Consider the following 9834-nt stretch of genomic DNA (forward strand, 5'->3'; position numbering starts at 1 on the left):
CACGTCCGGGACCCACGGGAGAGGCCAGGCGGGCACATCCGGGACCCGCCGCGGGGCCCGCTGACGGGAGAGGCCGTCTGGAAGTGAGGCCGGTGAGGTTTCTCCTTGGCAGCCCTTCTCAGCTTTCCCCACGGGACTCGTAGCCCATGTGTCACGGAGCCTTAGATGCAGTTCCTGGCCACGCGCCCGAGCGGCGGCCGGGTCCGGTGCAGCGGGGCCGTCCGCCGTCCGTGGCTGGGCCCCCTCAGAGCTGTGGCCTCGCGCCGGCAGGGGCAGGTCCGCCCAGCAGGCCCAGTGACGGGCGCGGCAGGCCCGGGGGCTGTGGAGCCTGTGTCCCCGGCGTGCGGAGGGAACAGGGCTGCCCCCGCTCTGAGGGCCCCCGCGTGAGGACGGGACCCGCGGCCGGAGCTGCTGCCCCAGGACGGCGGGCCCTCCGCCAGCCGTGACGGGAGAGCCGCTTGGAGAGGGGGCACCGCCGCGTGACTGCCGGCCGGCTTCCTCCCGCTCCTGGGCCCAGGGCTGCGGAGGGTCGGGCGCAGCCGCGGGGCTGACGCGGGGGACCTTGCGGGGCGCAGGGGGCCCCTTCCCTGAGGCGGGCGGCCCCTCCGGCCGGCCGGCACTGTGCGGAGCCCCGGTTTCCCCGGGGGTCTCGTCCCCGGGCCTGTGTCCCGGGAGGGCGTGCTGGGCTGTGTGGAGCCGGATGGGGAAGGACGGCCGGTCGCGGCGGCCTTGGCCCTCGCTCTGAGTGGGGGTGCGGGGGCGCGGGCGCGGGCGCAGCTTCAGGCCTCCCGCAGGGGCGGCCGCTCGGCGCGGGCTGCTCGCTCACGTTCAGAGCCTCCGGCCTCCGCCCCGTGAAGCCGAGCCGCTGAAGTGCGTTCTTGGCACAAGGGCCGCCGGGAGCCCCGGCCAGGGCGGCCAAGGTGTGGCTGATGCCCCCCCGTGCCCCGGCAGGTCATGGACGAGCTGCACGCCATGGGCCCCGACACGGTGGTCATCACCAGCTCCAACCTGCTCTCCCCGAGGGGCAGGGACTTCCTGACTGCGCTGGGGAGCCAGAGGATCCGTAAGTCCTGGGAGGGCCTGGGGCCTCCGGTGCGATCGGTAATCGGTAGACGCCCCCTGAGCTGCTGTTTGCTGCACAGCGCCAAAATGACACGCGAGTCGGGGTCACACTCACTGCCCCAGAGGGCACGCGGCCTTCGCACCACCCCGTCTGTGTCTGTGGGAGAGCATAGCCCACACCCCCGTGCACCCCCGCGCACACACCCCCATTTCAGTAGGTCCACGGTCCCTGTGGCTCTGGGCGCCCTCGTTGCTCCTCCTGCCATGGGCTCCCTCTGCGTCCTGTCACAGGTGCTGGTCCCCCCGTGCCGCTGGGCCGTGCTCCCCCGGGCCATCCTGCTGGGGCTTCCAGTGTCCACGTTCTTCCTGGGGATGGGGCGTCCGTCCCAGTGAGCCCCTGAGAGGCAACACTGGCCCTCCTTGCCACCGTGCAGGGGAGAAGCGGGGAGGGGGGCAGGCCAGTTCCCAGTGCTCTGCTGGCCCAGGGTCTTAGGGCCCACTGGCCGTGCTCTTCTCCAGGGAACCCCGATGGCTCTGTGGTGACAGAACGCATCCGCATGGATATGCACAAGGTCGATGCGGTCTTTGTGGGCACCGGGGACCTCTTCGCCGCCATGCTCCTGGCGTGGACGCACAAACACCCCAACAACCTCAAGGTCAGCAGGATGAGCCCCCTCCCTGCCTCCAGCAGGGACGATCTGGGTGCTGCAGGGGCTTAAACAGGAGGACTGCGTACACCATGCTGGAGTCGGCCGGGTCCGGCTACGGGGCAGTCCTGAGCCAGACGAAGTCCCGGGGGTGTGAGCCAAGGCCTGAGAGGGGTCACTGTGGCCTCAGTGAGTGTGTAACTGGGAGCATCTCCCAGGAGAGCAGCCCAGTCAACGTTTGCCCTGAAATGTCATTGCCCCAGTGACTCGATAGACTCAGAGGCTGGGAGCCCCCTCGGAGGGATGGGGGACAGGGCTCCGAAGTCAGACTTGCAAAGACGCTCATCTCTTGCTAGCAGTTGTCTGTGTGTCCATCTCTCCCCCCACTTCCCACATCGTGTGTAAAAGTCCACAAATGCACGTGTGTACAGAGGAAGCCATTTTGCGCAGGCATTGCTGGGCAAGGGGAGCGGTTGCTACTGATCTGGTAAATTGGGGTGTGGGGTGTCGGGGGTCTTTCCGTGTGTTCCATCGGGAAGCTCAGGAGTGACAGCCGCGATCTCTGACCTCTTTCTGCACCGCATGCAGTGTAGTTGCTTTATGACATCAGTCATGCTGTGTCTTCCTTCAGCATTGTTAGAACCACAGAACTGGAGACCCGCTGTGCACAAGGCCACCCCAGCCGTTGGGCCCCTCTTTGCATACTGTGGTGGCAGAGGAGGAGGCCCCCATCTCTGGAATGTGCACAGGAGGGGCAGCTGTGAGGGGTGGTTAAGAGAGACAAAGCATGCCTCATCTGTGTCGGGTCCACTGGAGGAAGGAGGAACTTCGAGTTGGGATCTGGAAGTGGGTTCCCCTAAAGCTGTCTTTACTGGACACCAGGAGGGGCCCTGTCTCCCCCTGGGGGCAGGCACACGCCCTCCGTATCACATCAGTCCCACTTGTGACACGCAGGGCTTGGGCAGAGCCCAGCCCCTCTTGCCTACAGGGCTCAGGGACAGGTGCTGTGATGTGAAGCCCTAATGTGCTGTGTCCTGGCCAGTGCCCCCTGGCCCCCGACACCCAGGGATGAGGGTGAGCACAGACCTGCTGTTTTAGTTGGCAGCCGTGGGCATTCCGTCTGGTACAGGGCACCTTGGCCAGCTGGTGCCCAGTGGAGGCCTTGCTGCCGAGCTGCCTGAGGCTAAATCCAGGTTCAGCACAGCCCTGGGTCTGGAATTGGGTGGGAGGGCGTTCCACTCACTTCCCCAGCTCCTGATAAGCCCTGAGTCTTTGACTTTGAGACGCCAGCAAGCAATGACTTTGGCCAACTCTGGGGTAGGAGCTCTTTTCCGTGTAGATTCTTTACAACTACTTCATTCCAGAAACACTTGTATTAAGCACCTACTGCACGCCAGACAATATCGACAGGTCCTAAGTCTCAGCCCTTCCCCAGAGTACACGGGCCAGAGGGAGGCGGTTAATTTTAGTACGCAGGCATTTGCCCAGCTCTCCCAGGATCTTTGTGGTGAGCTGTCCCAGGGTGGGGAGCATGTGATGGTAAAGCCAGTGCCCTGGTGACTTGGGTAGAGACAATGCTGTGGACGCAGAAGACCCTATGCGGACTCTGGGCATCATGGGAATGGGGGAGCCACAAGGTATGTGTATCTCCTGTGCCCCCCTTCCCCACAGGTAGCCTGTGAGAAGACCGTGTCTGCCATGCACCACGTTCTGCAGCGGACCATCAAATGTGCAAAAGGTACCTCCTGGAGAGGGCCAAGGGCGCGTGAGGTGGCTGGCACTTAGAGCGGCGGGGGGGAGCGGGGAGACAGCTCTGGTGCTGGCAGCGGGGTCTCTGAGGCTCCTGCCGCCACCACTGGCCTTCGCGCAGGGGCAGGGCCAGCCTGTGGGGTGTGAGCCCGGGGTGGGAACTCCAGAGGTGGTGTGGGCTGTCAGGGCTCAGGCAAGGGAAGGGGGGAGGAACGTCGGGGTAGCTTCTGCTCTGTCCCTGTCATTGACGCTTTGTCCTGTAGCCCAGGCAGTGGGAGGGCTGAAGCCCAGCCCGGCGCAGCTGGAGCTGAGGATGGTCCAGAGCAAAAAGGACATCGAGAACCCGGAGATCGTGGTCCAGGCCACAGTGCTGTGAGGCCCGTGTTCCGCACCCCAGTGCACGGCGTGTGGTGTCTCCCTTGTCGTCCTGTGAACATGTAGCGTCTGCCTTAGAGCTGTGACTGAAACTTGGTCTTTTTTTATTTCGTGAGTGTCCAGCATCAACTGGTCTTATTGTGAAAACGTGCTGGTCGTGCTTTTCAAAAGTAACAAAGCAATCACAGAAATCTGTAATTTGGGGAATGCAGCTCCCCGCGGCTCTACTGTTGGGGCGCGGTGTGTCCCGTCCCGAGTGGGCTGGGGCTGGGGAAGCCCGGGCTCTGTGTGTCCCCAAGGAAGACTTGGGTTTTAACCATTTGCGTCTGGAAGAATTATGCCAAATCTGTGTTGTCTTTCTGACCTGATCCTCTCTGCTCCCACTTCAGACATTTTGTTTGTCACTTAGCTGTTGGGTAGGTCACCAGGGAAGGTTTCCCTGCGGGGACAGATTGACAGCAGCTGGCCCGGCACACCCAGGCACTGTGCAGTCATGCTGGGGGGCACTTTTCCAGGACCCTGAACATTCAGGCTGGTCTGCATGTGTCATGCCCATCCGTGGGCCCAGGGACCTGCTGGGTGACGTGATGGAGATGAGGAAAAGTCCTGTGGGTCAAGGACAGCTTGTAGGAGGACTAGCACATTGTGTTCCCTATTTTGTGGCACGGCAGGTCGAGTACGCACTGTGTTTGCCCCCAGTTGCCGGGAACAGATGCATCGAGCCGTGGTGCCCGTGCAGAGATGGGTACGGGGGGGCAGCGGGGGATACCTGCCGCTCCCTGCTCGGTTCTGCATTCTGTGCCAGCCGGAAGCCAGGAAGCAAGAGGCCCCTCGAAAAGCCAGCTGCAGCTGCGCCTGCCCCTCACAGGAGAGGGTGTTGGCACCTCAGGGAGGGGCCAGGGCAGAGTGCCAGAGGAGCAGCTCCCAGATGCCTCTGGTAGAGGCCACAACCTAGGCCTTGACACCAGGCTGGTTGTCCACTGCTGGGGCGACCTCTCTGGCCCCACTTTGCCCAGAAGTTTGAGGACCCCCAGGTGTGGCTGCAAGCAGGGAGTGGTGCCCATCCTGAAGACTCAGCCTGCCTCCAGGCTCTCAGCACCCGGCCCCCGAGCCCCCATCCCTACTCGGGGGGGTACAGAGGTCCACCTCTCCCGGGAGCCCACAGCCTGCAGGATGGGGGGGCAGATGGCGGCCCCTGGGAAAGCAAGCCCTCCCCGGGGAGCCCCTTGCGTATGTCCCACATGCAGGTCCTGTCCTGCAGCCCGCACCCCCCTTCTGCGGCAGTTCCCTGTGGCCTCCGGAACCACTGCCACCTCCTCAGTGCCGTGTTCTTCACTCCGATGAAGACTCCCCGAAACCAAGAAACGCTGGTCTCCATGTTGTTCCATCCACTTTCTTTCTTCCCAGTCCGTCCACGTCCTGAGTGTCTTAACTTACGCATTAGTGCCCGACAGCCTGTGCACAGGCTCAGTGGTTCGTGGCTCCCACAGCGGGCGCAGGTCAGGGTATCTGTGTCCCTGTCCTGTGTCCGGGTTCTGAGGACCGGGCTCCGCTTAGCCCTGGGGCAGAGCCTGGCCGCCTGTCACTGCCAAGCAGAGCTGGGGAGACGGCCATGCCACCAGCCAGCAAGTTTGTCCCTCTCTTTTTTAATATCGAGAGCAAGGGTAAGATGGGAAGGAATCTAAATGTGTGTCTCCGCAGTGGGATGACGGAAAAGCCTCCCCGGAGCTGTGGTGTAGGGCGGAAGGGCTCACTGTGTGTGTCTGGCGGCCATGGGGCACACCCCGCAAACACTGTTTGACTCCCTGTTCTTTATCTTTTATTTCAGAGGCTTAGCCTTTGTGTTCCACTCAGTTCCTTTACTTCCCTTTACTATATGTAGGATGATTATTCCACCCGTAAAGCTTCCTGTCACATCGTGAACTTTCTGGCGGGATCCAGGACGTTTTCCTCTGTCTCCTCTGACTGTGAAGCCCCAAGCACTGGGAGAGGTGGTGTCGAGCCCTGTGCATCGGCAGCGGGACCCGGGCGTCCTGAGAGCCTCTGCAGAGTGCGGGGCTCCTGTAGAAACATTCAGGGGCGCCTGGGTGGCTCAGCTGTTAAGCGTCTGCCTTCGGCTCAGGTCATGATCCCAGGGTCCTGGGAGCTTCTGTGGGAGACTGTCCAACCCTCCAGCTCCCAGCAAGGTGTGTGTGTCCCGTGCTGCTGCTGAGCCCATGCGATCCTAGGCTCAGTCCTCTGTGTACATAGAGGCCCTGGCTTGTCAGTGCTTAGAATTTCCCACCCAGAAGTCCACCATGGTCGTTAGCAGTGGTTTTTTTATACAGGTTGGGTCCAAATTAGAATTAATCTTTGTTTCTATTTTCCATAGTTTAGTAACATGCAAAGTAATAATTATATATTTTGAGATGAGAGATGTATTGGTCCTTAATCGCCCGCTTATGATCAGAGTACAGATTTCAATAGTTTTTCAAAGCTTCTGTGACCTTAAAGATGAATTACAAAATATCCTTTTTTAAAAACCATTTTCAAATCATTGTCAAGTTCTGCTAAGGTAATCGTGTTAATCTGCATTATTTTTGTAATATATGTCAGCGATGATACAAATGATGCTTTGTTGTCCTGTTCTTAAACTTGCTGTAACCAGTTTTTAAAACACCATCTAATTATTCAGTGGACTGAGTGTGTTTTGGCGAAAGTGCCCTAATGAATAAGCGGAGGGTGCTTTTCTTTTCTTTTTTTTTTTTTTTTTTAAGATTTTTATTTATTTATTTGAGAGAGAATGAGATAGAGAGAGCATGAGATGGGGGAGGGTCAGAGGGAGAAGCAGACTCCCTGCTGAGCAAGGAGCCCGATGCGGGACTCGATCCTGGGACTCCAGGATCATGACCTGAGCCGAAGGCAGTCGCTTAACCAACTGAGCCACCCAGGCGCCCAGGAGGGTGCTTTTCATGTTCGGCCGGAGGCCAGAGCACGCTGCCCGCACCATGATGCCTGAGTCCTCAGTGCAGATGTACGATCCCCTCCCACCTCCATCATGCAGGAAAAGTAATGCTGTGTGCTGGAGATGGAGGGCAGGGTGAATCCTTGCCTCTGGGGAGGAGGCGGGGGGAGCAGGGCCAGGCGGCTGGGCCCTGGCATCACTGGGTGTCCTGAGGCCACTCCTGACTCCGCCATACCTCCTTGCTTGACCTCATGTTCACTCCCAGATGAAATGTACAGTAAAGGAGGTGACAGCATTCTGACTGCTGGATTGGCACCATGAGCACGCCCTCTCCTTACCCGTCCTGCCCTTTGATGGGACCACCTGCCTGGGGCTTCAGGTCTACACCTTCCTGAATCAGAGGCCCCCTGTGAGCACTCTGTATTCCCACACCAGAAGAGCTGGGAGTCCCTGTCTTCCTTCTCTGCCCCCCACCTGGTCGCTTGGGCGTCCCTTAAGCACGTCTTCCGTGGGACGGGGTTTCGACGGGAACCCCCCACCCCAGCACCTGCCTGGGCCAGAAATCGGGGAAGGAAGTTTGAGTGGGCAGAGGGGATCATGCGCAGAGCAGGACGCTGTGAGTGTGGTCCTCGCCGTCTGAGTCTAGGTGGGAGCCGTGTGGCCCCCAGACTCTGCTCTGCCCACCAGAGGGGCATGGCTGCGGAGCCCACCAGTGTTCACTGCATGCCACCTCCCGCTGCCAGGCTGCAGGGGGCCTCCCTTCTCATCCTGTCACTCACTCCGTGCAGCTCTTTGTGCTAACACTTCCCTACAGAGCCAGGTCCTGTGTGTTCATAGAGGAAGCACAGTAGATGTATGAGCTGGCTGGGCACTCAGAAGGACCCCCATCCCTGGGCGGGCAGCTCTGGGAGGCCAGGTCCACTGCCCCAAGTCCGGAAGCCTCGCGCTTGGGCCTGGTTGGTCTGGAGGGACGACACTCCCCCAGGAGACCTCCTACTTCATTTCTGCCCCGAGGTCGCTGGTGAGGCTGGACCCCTGAAGCACAGGGGCACAGTGATCAAATGCCTGCACGCATGTGGCCACAGAGCCGGTGTGCGCATGTGTGTGTCTGTGCTGTGGTCACTGTGTGGCACGGGCAGTCGAGCAGTCGGAGGGTCTGTGCAGGTGAGAAGTGTCCTGAACCCATGCGTGTTTATCTTATAGAGAGCTCACTATGGTTGCAGAATCCAGCCCTGCACTTGCAGCCTCTGCCGGCAGGGGGTGAGTGGGCAGGGTCTGGGCCCCACCTCTGTGCTTGCACAGCTCACCACCCCTCTGGGGGCGCTTCAGTAGTGCACAAGTCTCCAGTGACTGGAGCCCGGTCTTGGGGTCTGCTCCCCAGGGGCTGTGCTTGCAGCGGGCTGGCCAGGTTCCTAAAATGCCAGGCTGCTAGGGCGCATGTCTCCCTGTGGACTTGTGCAGGTGGTTCGCAGTACAAAACCGTTTGTTTTACTGTGTGCCGATGCTGATTAATCATGGTCTCACGAACCACCACGTTCCTGCCTGTCCTGAGGTTGTACTCACAAACGACACAATGTGTTCCTTTGCTTAAGACAGAATTTGATGAGTGACTTTAGTTCCGACTTAGAGAATATTTCCAAACTTTGGATTAACAGAAAGTTCTTCCCAGCATTTTCTTTTAAAATTCTGGCAGGGTAAACACGTTTTAAAACCTTTCCCACTGTCGGAGACCAGCAGAGCCCTGAACTCTGAGCCCCGGCTGCCAATGAACTTCAGGTGGGGGTGAACAAGGTCAACCGCAGCTCCTCTCCGCCCTTGGCCCCACACCAGTATGGGGCAGGTTTCCACCTTCTGCATCCGGAAGCCCATTCTGGTGGGAAAGGCCTTCCTGAGGCTGTGGGCCACTTACCTGGCCAGGGTGTCACTCACTGTCCCACAGGTTGCCCGTGAAGCCAGAGAGCAAGGGTCCCTGCCCTTCGCCCTGCAGAATTGAGCTGAGGAACGGAGAGGGCAGCCTGCCACCCTAAACCTCTGGGCCGCATGCTCTGCAGAGCTGGGCAGTCTGGGGAGGGAGCTGGGGTGCCCCCTGCCGCCCACACTGTTCTGAGCTGTGGAACAAGGTCCCTGGCTTCAAAGCCACTCTATTTACTTTCTCACGTGGGACCCAGCTCCTGGCACGAGGAGGGTGATTGTTCAGGGAAAGAAATGGAGAGTTGGGCCTGGTCTCAGCCTTCAGCATATCCCAGAGAACAGAGGGGAAGCAAAATGTGCAGCAAGACTATAGACCCCCCACAAAATACCTGGGACCATTGTCCTGACTGGCAGCGTAGATGTTACTCTTAGGCGCGGGAGGTGAGTCCCTCATGTACAACATCCAGCCCCCAAGGATGACGAGTGTGTGGATGGCGTTTTGAATGCTTTTGACTGTCCAGCTGCATACTTTCTAATTTAGAATTTTAGTTGGGATTTTGGCCAATGATGGCAAAACTGGACGGACAGGAGGACCGAGGCGCTGACTCAGAGCCTGACCAGCGCTGGCCTGGGCCTTCCTGGAAATGAACTCAGATGGTGGCGGCGGCTGCTGCGTGGGAGAGGGAGGGAGGGTCTCTGAGGCCCAGGGGTGGTTTGGGCAGCCCCGGGTCTCCAGCCCTACCTCCTGTGCGTGTGTGGATGTTAATAAAGTCCGTACCAGCACTGTAAGGTCCGTGTCTGTGTGCTATTGACTCATGATTATCCACAAATAAATCTCTTTCTGATGATGGTTTTGCAGTGCAGTGATTTCTTTTCCTGTGAGGAACTCCCCGTTAATTATCCCCTAGTACCTGAAGCCCCTCGCCCCCCGGACAACCTGCCCGCCCAGCAGTGCTGATTGCTGAGGCGCATGGGAGTGAGGCCCTGAACATGCCCCCCCTCTTAAAGGAATGAGCCTGCCCGACGGACCTGACCTGACCCCCGCTCTGAGGCCCAGGTCTCCTCTCTCTCATCTGCTCTGTGCCCTGGGGGCTGGCCTGTGAGCTCCGCCTGAGGGCAGGGGTGCCGGGGAGGGTGGGACTCCTG

The 9834-nt window shown here is 59.8% G+C and overlaps 1 protein-coding gene across 1 annotated transcript in view; it reads left to right on the plus strand.

The window, feature by feature from the left end:
* Positions 1-6509, plus strand: part of PDXK (pyridoxal kinase) — a 29049-nt gene extending 22540 nt beyond the window's left edge. Inside the window, exons 8-11 of the mRNA XM_032392527.1 lie at positions 952-1063; positions 1582-1718; positions 3381-3447; positions 3722-6509. Coding sequence (XP_032248418.1) covers positions 952-1063; positions 1582-1718; positions 3381-3447; positions 3722-3834 — 429 coding nt within the window. The 3' untranslated portion in view covers positions 3835-6509. The remainder of the gene's footprint in view (positions 1-951; positions 1064-1581; positions 1719-3380; positions 3448-3721) is intronic.
* The last annotated feature ends 3325 nt before the right edge of the window (positions 6510-9834 follow it).

This window comes from Phoca vitulina, unplaced genomic scaffold (genome assembly GCF_004348235.1).
Source record: "Phoca vitulina isolate PV1807 unplaced genomic scaffold, GSC_HSeal_1.0 scaffold68, whole genome shotgun sequence".
NCBI lineage: Eukaryota > Metazoa > Chordata > Mammalia > Carnivora > Phocidae > Phoca > Phoca vitulina.